Source organism: Acartia tonsa, chromosome 7 (genome assembly GCF_053477335.1).
Source record: "Acartia tonsa isolate MP-2025a chromosome 7, ASM5347733v1, whole genome shotgun sequence".
Classification (NCBI taxonomy): Eukaryota; Metazoa; Arthropoda; class Copepoda; order Calanoida; family Acartiidae; genus Acartia; species Acartia tonsa.
Genome location: NC_137266.1, coordinates 15,047,807 through 15,071,393, shown reverse-complemented (window position 1 = coordinate 15,071,393; position 23,587 = coordinate 15,047,807). Strand labels below are relative to the sequence as shown.

Here is a 23,587-nt window from a genome sequence, read left to right as displayed (position 1 = left end):
GACAAGTATTTGCACAATGAAGCGAAAATTTAAACGAAACTTTGATATTATTAGTTAAAAGTTAAACAATGGGCTCAGCACAAAATAACCATTCAAAGAAATAAGATTTTTGGTTTGTCGACCAATTGATTGAGCATTCCATTTTGTGAAATTTTCAATGCAAGTGTTTGGATAGTTCATTTATATTTTTAGTCCCTTTACAAGCTTTTTGAATACAGGCCTCCTAGGTGCTAGGAGCACAGCCACTAGTAGAAAAAAATAGGAACAGAAAATTGGCAAACCCTGATTTAAAAATTAATTTTCTAAGGATTTTTAAAAAAATGTGCATTTCCTTGTTCCATATGTGAACACTTAATAGTAACTATAAAATGTATTGATACAATTAACATTTTACAATATAACAAGGATGACAACATCCATAAGTAGCGAAGCTCAAAAATCATGGAAGAACATCCAGAATGAACTATAGAGTACTTAAATACAAAATAAAAATTTATATAAAATCACGAAACCTTTCATGATTTATAATGTGGAAATCTAGGAATCGATCTAGCACCACAACCAATAAGTAAATCTTAATGAAATTTTGTGGAATTATGTAAAATGTAAACTTATTCAATCCCTGAAAATTTCAGCCCTCTATCTGGGCTAGGAGTTGAAAAAAAACTTGAACACTTAAAAAAAACTAGGAATCGATCTAGCACCCCAACCAATAAGCAAATCTCACCGAAACTTCATAGAAGTGTGCAGAATTTAAATTTATTTGATCCTTGAAAATTTTAGACTTCTATCTATAATAATAATCATGAAAACTTAAAAATCTATGAATCGATCTAGCACCCCAATTAATTGACTTATCTCAATGAAACTTAATGAAAATATGAAGAATGATAACATATTTGATCCTTAAAAATTTCAACTGTCTATCTTTTATAGGAGCCGAGTAAACCACGTTTCCCCCAAAACGTTTCAGACATACAGACGGACATTTCAAATTATAGAGTAGCTTCGCTACTAACAAATCACAACATTAAACTTCATAGCTGTTACTAAAAAAAATAGTTTTCTTAAAACTCGATTTCTTTTGTATTCTCAAACTCCTTCCACTATAAAAAGCAATGCTTTTTTATTTTTGATACTTGTTTACGTTGATTATTGTAGGTATTTGGAATCATGGATTTTCCAGGACCCACATTAGGCAGCTTGGACACTGAACCATCACAAACAGCTTCTGGTCGCTCACAACTACGACAGGAAGTGTCAGTGTGGCAGCTTGCAGAACTGGAATGTTCACTTGAACAAGGAAGGGAGGATTGTTGATGGTCACAGCTGTAACATGGTACCATGGAGATATCTTGCTGTGACGAGTTTTTACTCCTAAAAAGCAAATATTCTATACTAAATTTAAAGAATGTTCCACAATTTTTAAAAGTATTTTACATTCGTACAGGGAAGGTTTAAGGCTAGACTTTCAAAAGGTTCTAATCCACTCAAATAAAAAAATCTTTTTTAAAACAAAAACAATAAATGTTAAATTCCATCAATAAACAACAGAACTAACGAAGCTAAACAGGTATACCTACACACAATCTTACATACAAAGTTACGGAATTATATCTCGATAGAACAGATTTTTTGGTTTATGTTGTTGTTGTTGTTGTAGCCTTAATTCTCTGAAGTTAGGACTCAGATGCACACGGAGACTGGAAGTGAGAATCCTTTGGCCAATCCTAGATTGGTAAGCTTCGCGCACAGATGATTGTATTCTATGTTACATTACAAGCTGACCCGCAATTCTCGTGGAAGCTACTCAATTATTACATCACCCTGGCCTAGAGTTTTGGCAGGTGTTCCATATTAAGCCACACTAATTAATGGCACTCTCATATGAGGAGCATGGATGAGGGAAAGATGGTTAGAGCTGCTTAATTTGTAGAATCCTAACTTCCTACAAATCTCCCCCCATACAACCCTAGGGCATCTTAGGGAAGGTTGCGTGATCATAATCTGACAAATTGCGACAGCATTTGTCAACCAAGTGCAAAGTCTATGTGGGGACTTGAACTCGGTTTCTCCCAACCACACAGCGTAGTGCGCTAACCACTACACTATGGGACACCCTATCCCTTAAGATCCGTTGTTGAAGATGAAGTTATTTTTTTCATTTGAAAATAAATTGGAAAAGATATTTACCCAGTCAAAATTTGGCTTTCTGCGTGTTGAGGCTGCAAGATCTGTTGTTGACTCGCCGCTAGATTGATGTGGCCAAACGGATTATCCTCCTCCCCACTGGGACCCTCATCTCCTTCTAGCTCTTCGTGTTCTACCTCAACGATCACCACGGGACTCGGCGGCTAAAAAAAGAAGATTTTTCATATATTTCTTGCCATAGTGTTATTTTCAGAGAAAGAGGAGGGACAATTGGCTGTTAAAACACTAGTCCCCAAAGTTTTATATAACGTTTTCTTATTCGTTGACAACTTTGGGGACTGAATTTAGATTGGTTGTTTCATTAATTTTAGTGTTCAAAAATTTTAACCACTAATTATAATCACTATTTTTTGTATCATCATTGGGATTGTGCATCAATTTATCGGCCATTTCTTAACCCTTTAGGTCTCTGGTTATTATGTCAATATAAGATTGAATTCTTATGGTAAAAAATACAATTAAACTGTGTTAATGACAGTTGAGTAGAGGGATTACCCAAGAGACATAATGTCTGATTCCACCAATAGCAGGAGGGTGGAGTATTCAACTCTTGTCATTGGTCGAATTAAACTGATATTTTCTACTTGACAGTGGTAAATGTTTAATTTTGTCAGTGAGTAAAATAATATTTCCAACTATGCACCTGATAATTAAATTGACAAAAATACAGCGACAATACTTTTGCTAGCTGTAGAAATGGCCGCATCTTTGTTTAATTATTTTATTTAGTTTGACAATTTTAGAAATAATTACCAGGAATTTTCCCATGATGGACAGAAACTCAGCCTAAAAATAATAACAAAAGTTAAAAATAGTTACAAGAGGTGAAACTTGTATGAAAAAGTTACATTGGTAGGTAATCAATTATCTTTAAAAAAAAAACATTTCTTCATTATTAACCTTGTGTGTAAAACAATATTTTTAACAGACTATTCAATATATGATAAGATTATTATAAATTACTGTATTTTAGTTAATTATTAGTAATTTAGTTATTAATATCATAATTCAAAATATTTTATGTATTCATTTTTTTCTTTCAGTAATATCTCATCAGTAATGTTTTCTCTTATCTAATTGTTCTTTTTAAAAATTTTTATCAAATAAATTTAATCCAAAAGCCTTTACCAACAACTATCTACATCTCAAAGTATTAACAAATATGAAAAAAATAGTGATTTGTTCGCTCTTAGTTAAGTTTGAGTTGTGAATCCTTATTTTTGATTTACAGTTGATAATAATATTTTTTTATTACTGAATTTATAAATGCTAAAGTTAAATAAATGATATGTTATATATATGTAAAGAATCATATAAACTACTTTTTGGTGTAATTAACGTATGTATTGTAGGGTTTCCTTTCACACTTTGCTTCAAATAGTCCTTAATTAACTATAATTCTCATATGGCTTTAGAGAATCATATAAAATGTATCTTATGAAAGAGAGTATTTCTTCGTAGGTAATGTATTCTTTAGTGTTTCCTTTTCAAACTTTGCTTCTGAATAATCCTTAATTAATCCTATCAAATAACTTAAATTTAATTATGATATGGCTTTCGAGAATCATATAAAATGTATCTTATAAAAGAGATTATTTCTTCGTAGGTGTAATTATCAATTAATCAATAGTAGTTTTTCCTTTTCAAAATCATTTTATAAGTAATTGGCAAGATTAAAGGGTTCTTCAAAAATTTTTAAAATAAGAACAATATATTCTTATTGAGTAATTTTAGTGGAAAAAAAGTTTAACATAAATACTTTTGAATTAGAATAATTAAGATTTAACATTTTAAAAAGTTATAAAATTTCTTTTTATCATTTAAAGACTTAAGGCTTTAATTCTGTTCGTTTAGATCTCACTAACCACTGAACCGATTGAAAATTTCATAATAGGGAGTTTCGCATAGGTCCAAGAATTGTTTAAGTTTTTTTTTCATTTCTTTTTATCGCCTTTGAATACAGATCACCACAAGTGAAATAAATAAAAAAAAACATAAAAAGTTTGAAATGAATAGAACAATTATTTCATACCTGGAACTGTGATCCCAGCATGCAGTAGACAACAAAGTTGACACTGGAATTCAGCACCGCGAAATACTGAAAAAAATATATAAAATTTATGTATCACCAAACCTCGTTTTTACGGGATTCTAAGAAATAATACAATGGACGTTAAACTTATCCTCATCCCTAATATTGATAAACAAAATTGCATTTTCTTTTTATTAAAAACAATGGTTGAAAAGTTTAGACACTTCTTGTAACTCATCGGAATTTTAGTAACCAAGCCAACGAATTTCACAAGGATGACAACATCCATAAAAGCGAAGCACTGAAACGGTAGGACAAACGGACATTAACACTTGTATAGTGTCAGAACTGAATAATCATAATATAAATTATAAGAGTCAAAGCAAAATTGTAAGTAAATTTGTTGAAAAACTGCTTAATACAGGATAATTTTTATGGACATACTTATATTTTTAGAACTTAATTATAGAGTTGCTTCGCTTATTATATTGTACTTTGTTGTCCCAGAAATCAATATACCAAAACTCAGATCAATCGGATAGTTAGAACACATAAAAATTTGTTGTTAAAAAAGTAGAAAAATTAACATGTTTAAAATGGACGTACGGAAATTCAGGTAATGATTATATAGTTGCTACGCTGTCTAAATCGTATTTAACTACTACAGGAATCACCATGCAAAGTTTGAAATCTATAGGACAGCCGGTAGCAGAATATAAAGAGTCACGTTTCTAAAAGACTTATTCATATAATATTTCTTTTTCAATCCTAATTATTTCTATTATCAATTTGTAAATACATTAATGATAAATTAATATTAAAAAGAATAACTATTAATCTACTATGGAACAAGGATGACAATTTCATAAAGTTTTAAAGTTTACAAATGTAAAACGGTTGACCAAAAATACAGGAAAATGGACAGACGGACGGCGTGAGTTATAGTAGATGCTTTGTAGGTCTTAACAAGAATTTTCAAGCTTATAACGTTAATAGAAGGCAAGAAAATCCAAATTGTCCCATACAAATTTATTCTCCGCCACATTGCAATGGACAAAGTGACAAAGTCAGCTAAGAAATAGTTGCTCATTGATATTATTACATTTCTGACATAAATGTGTATTAGCAGCTGAGAAAATATTGCTTGTAATTGCTGCGCTACGTATGTACATAATTGTCTTTGGCATAATTGGCATATTTAGTTAAGTGTTCACACGTTTCAACCACTAATTGCAATCTACAGTAGGGGTAATTTTGTGCCTTAACATTGGGGATGTATATCAATGTATCGAGCATTGGCTTATCCCTTTAGATCCCTGGTATGTATTAGTGTGTCATTAATTTCTCGTATTCATTCGAATCCGGTGGATAGGAACCGGTTCTCATCCACACGAAAAAACTATGTCTAGCATCGTATTATATCCAGCTTTCTACGAATATAAAAATGTACAATCATATGAGTAAAACCAGTTTTTTAGCCCGTGCCTTCGGCACCTCGGGGCTAAAAAACTGGTTTTAATCTTATAATTGTACATTCTATATCCGCGGAAAGCTGTTTATAATACGATGTGAGAAATAACTAATAATATATTAATCTAAATCCAATAATATATCTTTCCAATCAATTAAGAGTAATACATTTATTTTAAAACATTCTATCATATTAAGTAGTAAGTTTTTTCTGTAGCCTAAGATTTCGATAACTATTTAACGGATTAAGTTCTTCATTTTAGGAACGCTTTACATAGGCACTGGGTTGATTTTAGGCTATTTTATTTTTAGATTTATATCTTGCAGATTTTAGGCTTTTTTTGCCCTTTTCTGTTTCATCGATAAAGAATTCCTAGATGCTAAGGGCTCAACCGTACTAGTCAATGTACATTGTACAAAGACCAATATAACTATGCTATTTTTTTATCTATTTTTCTTTCTATCTATTATTTATCATTCTTTCAATCTATTTTCTATCAGTATTTCTACTTTTATTATCTATCTTTCTTCCTATCTATTATCAATCAGTCTTTCTATCCCTTATCTATCATTATTCTATCTATTATCTATCATTCTATCTATCTTTCTATCTATTATCTATCTTTCTTTCTATCTATTATCTATCTTTCTAGCTATCTATTGTCTATCTTTCTTTCTATCTATTATCTATCTTTCTAGCTATCTATTATCTATCAGTCTTTCTATCTATTATCTATCTATCTTTCTTTCTATTATCTTTCAGTCTTTCTATCTATAATCTGTCTTTCTTTATGTCTAGTATATATCAGTCTTGCTATCTATTATCTATCTCTCTTTCTATCTATTACCTATCAGTCTTTCTATCTATTATTTATCATTCTTTCTATCTATTATCTATCATTCTATCTATCTTTCTATCTGTCTATTATCTATCAGTCTTTCTATCTATTATCTATCTTTCTTTCCGTCTATTATCTATTAGTCTATATATTTATTATCTATCTTTCTATCTATCTATCATCTATCTTTCTTTCTATCTAGTATAAATCAGTCTTGCTATCTATTATCTATGTCTCTTTCATCTATTACCTATCAGTCTTTCTATCTATAATCTGTGTTTCTATCTATTATCTATCTTTCTTTCTATCTATTATCTATCATTATTTCTATCTATTATCTATCTTTCTAGCTATCTATTGTCTATCTTTCTTTATGTCTATTATCTGTCATTCTTTCTATCTATTTATCATTCTTTCCTATCTATTTATCATTCTTTCTATCTATTATCTATTTTTCTATCTGTCTATTATCTATCTTTTTTACTATCTAAAATGAGTACCTGTGCAAAAATATCAGCAATCAGCTGAATTGTGGGGACGTAGTAATTGCGTCCATGTTTGAAGCAGTCAAAAATCATCCAGAAATTTGAAAACTAGAAAAATAGTGAAAATTAAAGAACAAAACCAGTTTTTATTAGACCCGAGAAGCCGAAAGCCCAGGCTAACATAACTGTTATTTTTTTCACGATTTTTATTTCAATATTCGTGGAAATACGATACATTATTTTTTATCATAGCTTAGAACCGGTTCTAATCCAGCGGTTTTGGAAATTAACTCATATTAGAAGCCCAGCCATTCTATAAATACCACCACCCTTCCAAATCGCCCCTAGAAAAAAATTACCTCCCCAATAAAATTTTTTTTCTTCTTAAATATAAAATTGGGATAGCGAATTCAACTCTTCCCTCCTCAAGAGCTCCTAGATGCCTCTGGGGGTATAGCCGCTAGTTTATCTATAAAGGATTACTTACCTCATATATTCCAATTGTTATTCTTGGCGCATTAAAAATTGTGAACAGAATAACCAGGGCAACTGCAATACGAGCCATTCTAATAACAAATAAAATATTCAGATATAATACAATTGGCAATTCATTTATTATTACTTGGATATCTATAATACAAAGTAGAACGATGTCTGTCCGTCTGTCTGTCTGTCCGTCCGTCCATCCCTCAAGATCTCGGTAACCACTGAACCGATCGAATTCTACTCTTCAGGGAATATACCTACTGGTCCTGTGGTGGTTTTAGGCTATTTTCTTGGGGGTTGGGACACCCCCAACCCCCCAAAAAACAAAAAATCCTTCCCCCATTTTTTTTTTTTTGCGTTGAGGATTTCCATGGTCCTTTTACGTATTTCGCCAAAAAAAAAATTTTTATCACCTCTTGGGGCAAAGCCCCTAGAGGCTAGGGGCGAAGCCGCTAGTTAAATTATAATGTAATCATAATAAAACTTGTTGCTGTGTAAAATATCGAACCCCCTCCACTCTTTTATCCCATCATCTCCCCTCCTCTTCTACTGGATAAACGAACTGACCAATAAGTGATGTCCACGTTAGCAACCTATTTTTACGACAATTTTTACTCTGTCATAATATCCACGTATATTCGATAACCGTTCAATAGACAGACGAAAGATTTGTGTTCTGGGGCTTCGGAAAAAGATGGTAAGAGATAATGAAAAAGTTACATCAGTATCCTAACTTAATATTCTTTTTTATTGGGGAAGCTACTCTTTAATTCATTTTGTCTGCCCGACCGTAAGTTCGTCCGTGATTATATATATTATTATATATTATTTCTTGGCTGCCTTTTAAGATTGGCGGCTAAAATTATTCTGGTACTAAACGTTTATTAGCATTCTAACTAATGCGTTGTATTTAAAACTTTATTACTTATTTACAATTAATTATTATCTTATTATTCAATAAAGGCTTTGCTAAGTTTACAACAACTTTATTAATTAGTGGTAATTTGATTAAAATGGGAGTAAAGACCCTTAAACCCCCTCCCACCCCCTCCCCCTACATTTCTTTTAATTAAGGATTAATTACATCAATTTACTGCTAATTTATAATTCAATTTATAGAAATTTCCTTGTTATTGCAAATTAAATCATCATAAATTACAGATATGTATTATGAAAGCCAATCAAAAATCTTGGAATCAGCAAATTAGCAATTAAACGAATCTTTTAGTAGAATGATTAAAGTTAAATAACAAAGGTTCAGTATTATTTTTTTATAACTTTTTATCTAAAGTAAAAGAGCAGAATGATGTCTTTCTGTCTATCTATAATACAAAGCAGAACGATGTCTGTCTGTCTGTCCATCTGTCTGTCTGAAGCTTAAGATCTTGGTAACCACTGTACCGATTGGGCTTTACTCCTCAGGGAATATACCTACTGGTCCTGTGATGGTTTAAGCTATTTTCTAGGAGTGTTGGACACCCCCCCCTCAAAAAAATGGAAAAATACCATCCCCCAAAAAATTCCTTTAAAAACGAAAATTAAAACAAGGGGTCAACTAAACTAATAGTTCTAATTTAAAGTTACCTGAAATGTTTAGCTCTTCGTCTTCTACTGCTTGTGAGCGTACTGTCGGGTATTGATCGATAAATTCGGTAATTCATTCCACCTTGAATAAAAATATTTGTGAGTGTACTGGTGGGTATTTACTGGTAGATTCAGTAATTCATTCCACCTTGAATATAAATATTTGTGAGTGTACTGGTGGGTATTGACCGATAAATTCGGTAATTCATTCCACCTTGAATATATATATTTGTTAGCGTACTGGTAGGTATTGACCGGTAGATTCAGTAATTCATTCCACCTTCAATATAAAAATTTGAAAGCATACTGTCGGGTATTGTTTGGTAATTCATTCCACCTTGAATATATTTGTGAGCGTACTGGTAGGTATTGATCGGTAGATTCGGTAATTCATTCCACCATGAATATAAATATTTAGAAGCGTACAGGCGGGTATTGACCGGTAAATTCAGTAATTCATTCCACCTTCAATATAAAAATTTGTGAGCGTACTGTCAGGTATTGTTTGGTAATTCATTCCACCTTGAATATATATATTTGTGAGCGTACTGGTAGGTATTGACCGGTAGATTCGGTAATTCATTCCACCGTGAATAAAAATATGGATCATGGAAAGAAAACAAAGTCATTCCTAATTAGGACAGAAGTCACTGAAAATTGGTCTAAGGAAGGCTACTTATGTCCTTCATCTAACAAAATCTAACTTAAGGGAGGTGACTTATGTCCTTTGTCTGACAAATTCTTACATTAGGAAGGCTGCTTATGTCCTTCAAGTTGCAAAACTTAGCTTTTCTGTCCTTCACATAGCAAAACCTCACAAAACATAGCATTTCTGTCATTCACATAGCAAATTCTTGCAAAACATAGCATTTATGTCCTTCACATAGCAAATTCTTGCAAAACATAGCAAATTCTTGCAAAACATAGCAAATTCTTGCAAAACATAGCATTTATGTCCTTCACATAGCAAATTCTTGCAAAACATAGCAAATTCTTGCAAAACATAGCATTTATGTCCTTCACATAGCAAATTCTTGCAAAACATAGCAAATTCTTGCAAAACATAGCAAATTCTTGCAAAACATAGCAAATTCTTGCAAAACATAGCATTTATGTCCTTCACATAGCAAATTCTTGCAAAACATAGCAAATTCTTGCAAAACATAGCAAATTCTTGCAAAACATAGCATTTATGTCCTTCACATAGCAAATTCTTGCAAAACATAGCAAATTCTTGCAAAACATAGCAAATTCTTGCAAAATATAGCAAATTCTTGCAAAACATAGCATTTATGTCCTTCACATAGCAAATTCTTGCAAAACATAGCAAATTCTTGCAAAACATAGCAAATTCTTGCAAAACATAGCATTTATGTCCTTCACATAGCAAATTCTTGCAAAACATAGCATTTATGTCCTTCACATAGCAAATTCTTGCAAAACATAGCAAATTCTTGGAAAACTTAGCATTTATGTCCTTAACATAGCATTTTGGTCCTTCACATAGCAAAATCTCACAAAACATAGGTTTTTCTGACCTTTTTCTACCAGGAGATCAGAACTAAATCAGAACACACATAACAAGATTTTTACATAATTTAACTCTGCATAAATTATGATAATTCATTATTATTACCCCTTCCCCCCCCCCTATTTAAAATTTACCTCTGCATAAATTATGATAATTCTTTATTATTACCCCTCCCCCCCCCCCTATTTAAAATTTACTCCTGCATAAATTATGATAATTTATGCTGAGTTAAATGTACTGTTTGAACTTCTATCTAACAGGATATGAGAACTTAATCAGAACACACATAACAAGAGTGTTTACATAGTACATTCAGATTAACAATTATTCAATTGGCCCCTTTCCAGTCCATCATATGACATGGGAAGGAGGTTGAGGAGCATTTTATGCAGCCTAAATTCCACTATGCTATGCCACTTTTCCTAAAAGGCGTCATAGCTGGCCTCTTTTGTGTCCATCATATGACATGGGAGGTGGTGCCATGTAGGAAAAGTGGCATTGCATTCTTGGGAATTTAGACTGCATAAAATGCTCCTCAACCTCCTTCCCATGTCATATGATGGACTGAAAAGGGGCCAGCTGTGACGCCTTTTAGGCCCTAGAATGCAATGCCACTTTTCCTACATGGCACCATAGCTGGCCTCTTTTGTGTCACAACCTCCCAGTTCTCAAATCCTGTTAGATAGAAGTTCAAACAGTACATTTAACTCAGCATAAATTATCATAATTTATGCAGGGGTAAATTTTAAATAGGGGGGGGGGGGAGGGGTAATAATAAAGAATTATCATAATTTATGCAGGGGTAAATTTTAAATAGGGGGGGGGGGAGGGGCAATAATAATGAATTATCATAATTTATGCAGAGTTAAATTATGTAAAACTCTTGTTATGTGTGTTCTGATTTAGTTCTGATCTCCTGGTAGAAAAAGGTCAGAAAAACCTATGTTTTGTGAGATTTTGCTATGTGAAGGACCAAAATGCTATGTTAAGGACATAAATGCTAAGTTTTCCAAGAATTTGCTATGTGAAGGACATAAATGCTATGTTTTGCAAGAATTTGCTATGTTTTGCAAGAATTTGCTATGTTTTGCAAGAATTTGCTATGTGAAGGACATAAATGCTATGTTTTGCAAGAATTTGCCATGTTTTGCAAGAATTTGCTATGTTTTGCAAGAATTTGCTATGTGAAGGACATAAATGCTATGTTTTGCAAGAATTTGCTATGTTTTGCAAGAATTTGCTATGTTTTGCAAGAATTTGCTATGTTTTGCAAGAATTTGCTATGTTTTGCAAGAATTTGCTATGTGAAGGACATAAATGCTATGTTTTGCAAGAATTTGCTATGTTTTGCAAGAATTTGCTATGTTTTGCAAGAATTTGCTATGTGAAGGACATAAATGCTATGTTTTGCAAGAATTTGCCATGTTTTGCAAGAATTTGCTATGTGAAGGACATAAATGCTATGTTTTGCAAGAATTTGCCATGTTTTGCAAGAATTTGCTATGTTTTGCAAGAATTTGCTATGTGAAGGACATAAATGCTATGTTTTGCAAGAATTTGCTATGTTTTGCAAGAATTTGCTATGTTTTGCAAGAATTTGCTATGTTTTGCAAGAATTTGCTATGTGAAGGACATAAATGCTATGTTTTGCAAGAATTTGCTATGTTTTGCAAGAATTTGCTATGTGAAGGACATAAATGCTATGTTTTGCAAGAATTTGCTATGTGAAGGACAGATAAACTATTTTATGCAAGATTTTGCTATGTGAAGGACCAAAAAGCTAGGTTTTGTGTGGTGAAGGGAGGCTACTTATGTCCTTCATCTTGCAAAATCTTTGTTAAGGGAGACAAGTTATGCCCTTCATCTAACAAATTCTCACATAAGGGAAGCTACTTATGTCCTTCCTAGGAAGGTGACTTCTGTCCTAATTAAGGAATGACTTTGTTTTCTTTCCATGATCCAAAATATTATATTATGAATATTAATATTATCCAATAATCCAACAAATTTTTTGCCAGGTGAATTTCAGCTTACAGTGTTACAGACGTAAGTAGTTACAGGGTAGTTTTACTACTAAACAAGACTGAAAACAGTCATAACACGCAAATTTATAACAAAAAGAAGCAAACTACAAATATAAATAAATGTAATGTATTTTTAACATAGCAATATACATATTTGATTATTATAATAAAACATTCTATTAAACCTATAATTCTTATATCTATATATAAGGAAGAAAGGGCTGCTAACAAAAAATGAACAAATGAGATTTTTAAAAAAGGATATTATTTACCCATTAATCTTAACGTTAAAATAAAATTTTTTATGAAAAACTATTTTTTACATACATAGTGAGAGAGAGTAAGCTTTATAGAACACTCTTTGCGGGTTAAAAATAATACTTACTTAGAATTATGAGCGGTATAAGGCCAGTGGTTAACAAAGGATGAAAAACCTAAAACAGTTGAATAATGATTAGAGCAGCTAAGTACTGTATTTCTAAAAATATATTTTGTCGCGGGTTAACAACCTATATATTGCATTGTATTACACATTTAGCTGTGTAATACAATATGAAGGAATTTAAAGTGATAAGACAATGGCCAATAAACTGATGAACATTCCTAATGTTGATATACAAAACTATCCCTTCTTTAGAGTATAATTAGTGGTTGAAACGTCTGGACACTTAACTAAATGAACCAACCAGTCAAAATTCAATAAAAAGTCCTTAAGGTTGTTTAGCAAAAAAAATAAGAAAACTTTACAATAAGACTTTTATGACTAAAATAATTAACAGCCAAAAAAACTAAAAATGATAAGAATTTCGAGTAATTTCTTTTTTGTCCATTGTCCTATTCCCTGTAGCCTAATAATATTTGACAGCTCTGGAATGTGTGAAGTGGAAATTAGAAAATAATAAGATAGGAAATTAGTTTTCATCCATTGATTGTATATCTTATCTATCTATCTACCTATCTACCTATTTTTCTATATATCTGTCTATCCATCTCCATACCTGATAACACAAGACGAACTTCAAAAATACTTGTGGCATTGTTTTATTTACAATAGTGAACCATTGCACTGTATACCTGAATATAACAATGATATTTAAATAAAATTATTATAAAATATTTTGTAGGAAAATAGGTAGACATAGGGAATAGGTATACCTAAAAAATTCTAGGTCGAACTTTTAATGCCCTTTTGAAAAATATGTAGATATTTTTATTTCTACCTACAATTAAAAGAAAAATTTGCCATAGCAGAAGATTAAAAACCAGTTTTGGCTAACTTTTATTTTGATATTCTAATACATGATTTTCAGTGTGGCTGAGAACCGGTTTTAACCCAGCAGATATTAATCGGTTTGGAAGCCATACTGGAAAATCCTATTCAGCAATTGGATGTCTATATGCCCAAGTAGTAGGGTGTGTGTGTGTGTCTATTAATATTTATAAAGTTTTGCATAACTTGACCCTTTTTCAGAAAAAGTGCATTTGAAAAATATTTCCAGATATTCTATTTGGTAATTGATAGGCTTCTATTGGCCAAAATAGTGAGATGTATGTGTGTGTGTGTGTGTAGAATGTAAGTTTGTACACAAATAACCCATAATGAATGAAAATTACACAGAATATTAATTTCTATTGATATTCTTCATGAATGCAATCATTAATAACATTCATATTGAAAGTTTCATTACATTTTAGGTATACTGGGATAGTGGATGGGATATATGATACTTAGGTTAGGGAAAGATAGAAAAATAACCTAAAACCATCCCGGAACTTAAGTGATGCTCCCATATAATGAAGATTTTAATTATTTAGTTGTTATCGAAATCTTAAGCTACAGACAAAAAAAAATTATACGTTACAAAATAGGATAAGGGAAAAAATCAATCATATTTGTGTTGATATCATAGCAACCTTTTTTCATACTATGATTGTATGAAAGGGAGACCAAAATCAATGGCAATCTTATGTTGGCTATAAATGATAAATGAATTTATAATTGTTTCAGTATGGCCCATAACTGGATCTAAACCAGCGGATATGAATCGGTTTAGTAACCATACTGTAAAGTGGAAACATTACCTGGGAATATTGAAGATGAGGGCGCAGACACAACTTGGTACAACATAAAAGTTGAACAATGTCCAGTGAGAGTACTTTGTACCCCGGGTCATATACTTGTACGGCTCATGTACTGCCTAAAAGAGAAAAACAATTAGGATAGTCTCTTAAATTGCATCTGGACCACAAACGTATTTTTTTTAGAATAAAATAGTGTTTTCGATTCTTTTTTTAGATTCGGTTAGGTTTAGTTATTGTTAAAAGAGCCCTGAATGGTTAGTCTCGCCCATCCCCCCCCCCCTCCAAAAACAAAACTAAATACTGACAGAAGCTCTTTAAATTATTAAGTTATAACATTTCACTTTAGTAAATTGTGAAAAAAATCTTCCAAAAATTAAGTAAATAGGAACAGGATACTTTTACAAGAAATACTTATAAACTTTTAAGGAATGGAATATAGAGATGCTTCGCTTATAACATTTTACCTTGTTTTTCAAGAAATCATTATTCAAAAATGAGATAAATAGGATAATAATAACAGATATATAATTGTTGTCAAAAACTTTATTTAAATGGACATACGGACTTTGTAATTACAATTATAGGGTACCTAATTGTTTCAGGAATCGCCATACCAAATAATACCTGATATCGCTCATATGTCAGAGCCATGGTGAGGAAGACAGATGCGGTAATAGCAAAGTGGCAAATACATTCGCCAATTATATAAACTGCACTGCAAAATAAAATTATATCAGACATTTCATTAAAAGAGATTAGTCAATATATCTTATTTTTGATCCGTTATCTTTTAATCAAATGAAAAAGCATGTACATATCGACGCTTTACAGAAAATTTTCCACGAATAATGAATTAAAAATTTCAAAACAGTACCAGTTAAATTGGATTTAAGATAATGAATTAAAAATTTCAAAACAATACCAGTTAAATTGGCCCCGAGGAATTAATCTCATAATTTCTCATTTTACTATCCATAGAAAAATGTCTATAATACCATGCTATTATAAATAACAACTCTTTTAAATGACATATCCTTTAAGTGCTTAAAAATACATAAACTGCTAAAAATCTAACAAATTTTGTTTTCTAATCTATGAAGTTTCACATAATCCCTGTGATGGTTTTAGGATTTTTTTTAAAATTCAGGTCTATGGATGGCTTTACGCTATTTTTCTGTACTTCCCTGCAATTTGAAAATAGAGCCCATACATGCAAAAGGCGCAGCCGCTAGTCTTCTAACAAAAAGTCTTAACAAATGCTTATCTTCTTATTCAACATTGGGACTCTGGGAGCTTAAAATCTTCCCTAGAAAATTTTCTCCAAAAAATATTATCAGCTCACATTTATATAGACACGAAAACAAGGATAGGACAATGGCAAAAAAACTAGCTTACCTTGTATCTCCAACATAATTCAACGACTTCAGCGACATTGCCATATTTGAGATAATGAAGATCAAGTCAGCAAAGCACAGGGAAACCAACAAATGATGGAACAGATTTCTCATTGACCTAAATAGTTTGGTTTTTGAAGATTTGTTTGAATTCGAGCATTTAACTTTTAAGTAATATATGGTAGCTAATGGAAAGATTGAAAGGAAGTCTTAACTCTGTATGGTAACGAGTTCCGCCTGTTTTTGTTGTTTCGCTATTTAGTAACATTATTGTCCTTTTTTCCAAATAATTTTAAAATTCTGGTGTAATTCTAAAAGAGAAATGCTTACAAGAAGAAAATAAATAGAGTTTAAACTTTTTCCTAAAAACTATTGCTAAACATTCTAGAAATAAAATGTACTATTCATAACAGTACAGTATAAAATTTAGCGGCTGCTTCCTAAACGGCATTATCTTTTTTTGGTAAAGAGTTCCTTCTGGGAAGTTCAAAAGAATACCACAGTAGTTAGTGAGATCTTTTAATACAAACATACACACACAAATACTGCATATTTATAAACTTTAACATGGACAAAGGTTTTCCCTCATTTCTTATTATTTTTTAAATAAATGGGGTATTCCTATCCAGTTTTTTGTTTAGGAATGAATATCATTCTCATTTAAACAAAAACTCATTTTTATGCTAAAATGTGGTTTAGTTTTGGTTTTTAATTTTCATTTTTTTCCCCGAGGTAATTATGCTTTCTTTTAGTAATTAATAAAAATTCTAAAATCTTCAAAAAAAAATTTAAATCTTCAAAAAGAATTCAAAAATTTTCTAAAAATATTTTCTCAGATTTTCATATAGATATGACTGTATAGACATTCAGTCGTGTGAGGCTTGTGGTGCAGAACTGAGATTCTGTTCACCGGTTGCCATGCTCGGAGAAAAAATAAATACCTCGGGGATAAAAATGACTACCTCAGGGAGAAAAAAAGAATATTTACATCCATTATTTAAGGGGTCGTTTATGTGAGAATGAATACTTACTTTTTGATGAGTATAGAAATACTGATACAGTTTCCAAAGATGCCGAAGATGCCGGTTATATTTTGTATAATACCGGAAATCCACCATTCATATATCTAAAAACATGAAAAAATATAACTATTTTTAGTAGCTTCGCTCCTAGTATTTAGAGGTCTTTGTATGAAGGGAGTGATATTGCAAAAATAGCCCAAAACCATCTAAAGACTTCAGTTTAGCATTAAAATACGTAAGAAATGTTGGTGGTTAGATAGATCTTAACTGACTAACAACCAAATACAACATACTACTTTTTATAAAAGGATAAAAGCATTATAGTCACGAAACCTTATTTTTTTTTATTTGAAAAAAAATTATCTTTCTATTTACGTATCTACCTATCTATCCAACTAACTACTTATCTATCTACATAACTATCTGTATGTAAATCTGATTTCATTAATTGTATCTTTTTAATCTATCTACCTATCTACTTATCTACCTATCTATTTGTCTACCTATCTACTTATCTACCTATCTACTTATCTATCTATCTACTTATCTACCTATCTACTTATCTATCTATCTTTCTATCTATCTGTCTACCTTAGAATATTTGACATCGGGTGGATCTCCACATTCTTCTAGGTGTGAATAGTCGGTACTAACAAAATTACCAAACAAAAATGTGAAATTTTGTGCCATTTCTGAAATAGATTTTTTTGTTTAGTTCTCTATGATACAAAAAAAATTAGATCTCTGTAACCGCGCTGAAAGACGAGATTGTGCTTTTAAGGAACATATATTTCAATTTTTTCTTCTTCTTTATTTAAAAAAAAAAGGGAGGAACTCGACTCGCCCCCCATCCCTCATTTTAGAGCTTTAGAATGTAAAGGTAAAAAAAAATTAGGGTTGTCAATTTTTTTCTTCGGAGGGTAGAATTACCCTCCCCCAAAATATTTACAAACATTGCCTGGACTTATAATAAGCTTCACTTAAAAGGAGAACCATTTCGGTTCAGCAGTTACTACTTTATATGATAGGATATAAATTATAGTAAAAGCTTTGTTCAAGTCTAAAAAACATTAATAATAGGAATGAAGTTTTATATAATAGGATATAAATTATAGTAAAAGCTTTGTTCAAGTCTAAAAAACATTAATAATAGGAATGAAGTTTTATATAATAGGATATAAATTATAGTAAAAGCTTTGTTCAAGTCTAAAAAACATTAATAATAGGAATGAAGTTTTATATAATAGGATATAAATTATAGTAAAAGCTTTGTTCAAGTCTAAATAACATTAATGATAGGAATGAAGTTTTATATGATAGGATATAAATTATAGTAAAAGCTTTTTTCAAGTCTAAACAACATGAATGAAGTTTTGCTTGACCTTAACGTTCAATGGCGAAAAATAAACTGACGGAAGATAAAAAAAATCTGCCAAAGAGAAAATAATGGTTTCTAGAGTCCTGAATATTATTGGAGTGACAGCTTAGTATGAGGATAGCTGAGGTAAAAATTATGGTGTATAAGACTGTATAATAAGAGAAAAATCTTGCGACCATTCAACAAGTTATATTATTTCTGTCTCTCAAAATTGTTCCATTCTATCTCTTTCTCTATCTCTCTCTCTCCTTTTCTCTCTCTCTCTCTTTCTCTCTCTCTCTCTCTCTCTCTCTCTCTCTCTCTCTCTCTCTCTCTCTCTCTCTCTCTCTCTCTCTCTCTCTCTCTCTCTCTCTCTCTCTCTCTCATCTTTACTCTCAAACCCTATATTTATTTCTAAATATTATTCTCTTTCTCTCACTCTTTTTAAAAGCAAAGCTTTTCTATAATTAGGGTCGGTCCGTCCGTCACGGATAGCTTTTTTCGTTAATTTAGACATGTTAGAATTGTTCTATCGATTTCAAATTTTGCATGGTGATTCCTTTAGTATTTAGGTACGATTAAGAAAGCGTAGCAACTCTATAATCATTACCAAAATGTCCGTACGTCCATTTTAAACATGTTGATTTTTTTTCACTTTTTTAAATAGCTTTTTTCGTTAATTTAGGCATGTTAGAATTGCCCTATCGATTTCAAATTTTGCATGGTGATTCCTGTAATAGTTAGGTACGAGTTAGAAAGCGTAGCAACTCTATCATCATTACCAGAATGTCCGTGCGTTCATTTTAAACATGTTGATTTTTTTACATTTTTAACAACAAATTTGTATGTGACCTAATTATCCGATTGGTCTGATTTTTGGTGTACTGATTCCTGGGACAACAAAGTACAATATTATAAGCAAAGTAACTATATAACCAAGTCCTAAAACAGTAAGTATGTCCATAATGATTATCCTGTATCAAGCAGTTTTTTTTTAACAAATTTACTTACAATTTTGCTTTGACTCTTATACATTCGCATTCTGATTATTTAGTTCTGACATTATACAAGTGTTAATGTCCGTTTGTCCTACCGTTTCAGAGCTTCGCTTTTATAGATGTTGTCATCCTTGTTCTATATCTCCTTTTTACCTATATCAGTAAGTCCGTACAATTAAAAGGGATAGCTCTTGTTCATTTTATAATTTTCCTTTATATTGCAAAATTATGAGGATCATAATTTCAACAAATTTACTTACAATTTTATTTCGACGACATGTATACATTTATGTTCGGATTTTTAGTTCGAATACTCTACAAATGTAAATGTTCGTTTGTCCTACCGTTTCAGAGCTTCGTTTTTATGGATGTTGTCATCCTTGTTTATATATTGCTCTTTCACAACACCTGCTATTGGTGTCACGCTCCGAAAATAGCAAGAGAAATTATAATTTCTTACTGACAAATATAAAATAATATACAGGGGTTATACAAATGGACTGCCAATCTATAATGCAAAGTAGCACGATGCCTGTCCGTCTGTCCGTCCGTCTGTCTGAAGCTTAAGATCTCGGTAACCACTGAACCGATCGGATTCTACTCTTCAGGGAATAGGGGCGAAGCTGCTAGTGTAAGTTAAAGAGTAGATGTATGATTCATTAAAATCTTCATAAAAAAATCTTTTCTCCAACTAACTTTTTTTTCTCTTTATTTTTTCATAAAGACATCTTATTTACGTAAAGGTTTTAATACGAAAATGTTCAAAACAATTTCCGTTAACAATTTTAAAGAAATTTTATTTGTATTTTGTCTAATTTTATTTTCCACCAAAAAAAAGATTAGTAGATAAATTAAATTTTGTTGGAGAGAAAAAAAAGAGTACTCTAAAAAATATTACCTATTTAAAAGATAAATTATTGTGGTTTAGAATTCTGAGCTGGATCTTTAAATCATTTTTGTGGTGAGCCAGATCGGGGTGAGCCGAATTTTAGCCAATCACAGCGCGGCATTTCATAAAATGCTGTGCTCTCATTGGTGGAAAGTTGGCTCACCCCGATCTGGCTCACCACTAAAATGATTTAAAGATCCAGCTCTGAACTAAAATTTTCATGTAAATCTGTCAATAAGATACATAAAACCAGGTTGCATACTAATATTTTAAGACTTTATTATTATATTGTACCTACTCTTCCCAGGAATCATTCTAATAAAAATGATGTTTTCATACCTTGTAAAAATTACCTTGTCGAAATAGCTATAAAAAATAATTTATAGAGTTACTAGTTTTTTAAATTGTACTTTTTGGTTTATAAAAAACCATCGGTATAGTCCCTTTCATTACAACGCCTTTTCGTTTCGTCGTATTTCCAAAGTAGCATTTGATAGGTTAAGTTAGGTGATTACCTCGCAGGGTTAGGCAATTTGCCCCTCAGGGTTAAAATCCCCAGCAGGGCTATATAAAGGAGAAAAGCTACTGTGAAAATACGACGAAACGCCCCTTAAAAGGCGTTGTCACGAAAGGGACTCTACCCAATGAACGCGTGGCAAAGTTTAAAAAACAATAGGATGATTCTATCATGCTTGAATTAAAAACCAACCAAAGCGTAGGAAGAATGCAAGGAAGGACATCCCCTACTTTGGTATGTTTATCTAATTTCCTAAAGCTGGATTCCTTGTTAAAAATCTATTTATGGGTTTATCATTAGTGACTTTAATTAATATTTATTATCTAAGAAGCAAAAATGAACATAAAATACATCCGGAATAATTTTCTTTAAACAAAAAGGGCATCATTTATAAAAGCAAAGCTCAACAAATCACAGTCAGACAAACAAACATTAACAAATTTAGAATGTCAGCACTGTAAACATATTATTAAAAAGTTTAAACAAAAAGTCAATGTAAATATGTAATAAAATACACATTTATGATTTTAGAGATGCTTTAACATTGTACCTTATCGTGATATGAATCTAAATTTACGTGCTTATGCAATTTTTTTTATGTTTCAAATGGACACATGGATTTTCTGGATATGATTATATAGAGTTACAATGCTTTTTAAATTGTACCAAGATAATATAGGAATCATCATGCCAAGTTTGAAATTGATTGGACTATTCAGTAAATTATACTGACTTCTTCAGCTAGCTAACTAGTTATGGTATTTGCTGGCTTTTAAATTTTAGGAGTATAGTTGAATTTATCCTTGGTCTCTACAAAATAACTATGTATAAAATTTAAAACAAATTCTTTAGAGCCAAAGGCAACGTTACTTTGTCTTAATAGCACTCAAGAAAATATTTATCATATAATTAAACAAAGAGTTATAGTGATAGAGTAGCCTCGCTCCTAATAATGTATTATAAAATATTACATTTTTTTCATTAAACCTATTGAAGGTAACCAGCTATTTTTTTTTGATTTCATTAATATTTGCGTATATAAATAAATTCTTTTGAGTAAACTTTATAATGTTAGGAGTAATGTTAGGAAAAATAAAGAATTGTAGATTTAGCCTTAACGATCCGAGTTGAGAAAAGTTATTTATCGCATCGTAATATAGACAGCTTTCCGCGTTTTTTAAATTGAAAAAATATAAAATTAAAACCAGTTTTGCCAGCCCCAAGGTGCCAAAGGCTTGGGCTAACAAAACTGGGATGTATGTTTTAATTTTTTTAATATTCTTGAATATTGTTCAAAATACGATGCTATACACGATTTTTCAGTTTGGCTGAGAACCGGTTCTAATCCAGCGGATATTAATCTAACCCTCCTATCTGTCAGCTATGACAGCTATTTATTTAGTTATTTATTAATGTAAAAAAATACTCGTTGATATTATGACAGAAGCGAATACTATGCCATATAGTAGAGTTAAAGCCTTAAAACTCATATCGTTAAAATGCCAACAGTTTTATAACTTCTACTCCCTAAATGATTTCCATGTCTAAGATAAACTTTGCGCGCGCCTCACGCTTCCAACCGGTTTCAATTTTCTGTGCACAGGCCTCTTTATTAAGTACTATTATTGTACTATTATCTATGGGGAAAAGTTGTATCGTTAAATGTCAGTGACAGTTTTCAAATAGTTTTTCAATCTTTTTTTAATTCTATTCTAAACTAAGAGTATAGCAAAAATACGCACTTTAGGAAAATATATACACAGTTCTTATGGTTTAGAAGCAAAGTTGAACAGTGTTAGGATATATAGGTTGATAAAGGATTTCCATTAATTGATAAACAAGGATGACAACGTCCATCATTATTAAATATAAAGCCCAAAAAATCACAAATGGACGAACAATAACTCAAAATAATTAAAATTTAATCCTCTCACTAGTTAAATGAAATATTTAATCTTATCTTATGAAGATGAATTATTAGTTTAATCACCCAAACGTGTTAATTCTTGCATATGTACATTGTACGTTGGCTTTCTATTTGCAGCAAGCAGGTCCCATCACATTACAACCCGTGATCTTAGGGATCTTATCAGGGATTAAGGGGACATAGATATACTGCGGCTGCCTCCTTAGTGTTTTCTCATTCTCGCATAAAAGACCCCTTAAATAGTGGATGTAAATATTCTTTTTTTCTCCCCAAGGTAGTCATTTTTTTTTCCCTGAGGTATCATTTTTTTCCTGATATCATTTTTATCCCCGAGGTAGTCATTTTTTCCCCCGAGCATGGCAACCAGTGAACAGATTCTCAGTTCTGCACCACAAGCCTCGCACGACTGAAGTTCCCATGTCTATACAGTCATATTTATATGAAAATCTGAGAAGATTATTGAATTTTTTTTTGAAGATTTTAATTTTTTTTGGAAGATTTTAGAATTTTTATTAATTACTAAAAGAAAGCATAATTACCTCGGGGAAAAAAATGACTACTTCAGAGAAATAAATACCCCATTTGTTGGCAGTAAAACCTATGAAATCTTGATTGGGTTCTACAATCTAACAAAATCAAATCTAATCTATCAATAACTCTAATTTTATCAGATTGGAACAAGCATTTACACAAGGGTAATCAATAAACAAACGAACAATCCTTACAATAAAGTAACAGG

The 23,587-nt window shown here is 31.3% G+C and overlaps 1 protein-coding gene across 1 annotated transcript; it reads right to left on the bottom strand.

The window, feature by feature from the left end:
• Positions 1-671: 671 nt before the first annotated feature.
• On the bottom strand, positions 672-17,848 carry LOC145324926 (FMRFamide receptor-like). Its single transcript, XM_080167679.1, has 14 exons — positions 17,752-17,848; positions 17,170-17,264; positions 16,140-16,256; positions 15,369-15,459; positions 14,745-14,860; positions 13,661-13,736; positions 13,048-13,096; positions 9,108-9,189; positions 7,525-7,603; positions 7,053-7,145; positions 4,244-4,309; positions 2,965-2,997; positions 2,194-2,354; positions 672-1,377 (listed from the first exon to the last, which is right to left on the bottom strand). Exons 3-14 carry the CDS (start codon positions 16,250-16,252, stop codon positions 1,107-1,109), a joined length of 1,230 nt encoding a protein of 409 aa, XP_080023805.1. The 5' UTR covers positions 16,253-16,256; positions 17,170-17,264; positions 17,752-17,848; the 3' UTR covers positions 672-1,106.
• Between the last annotated feature and the right edge of the window lie 5,739 nt (positions 17,849-23,587).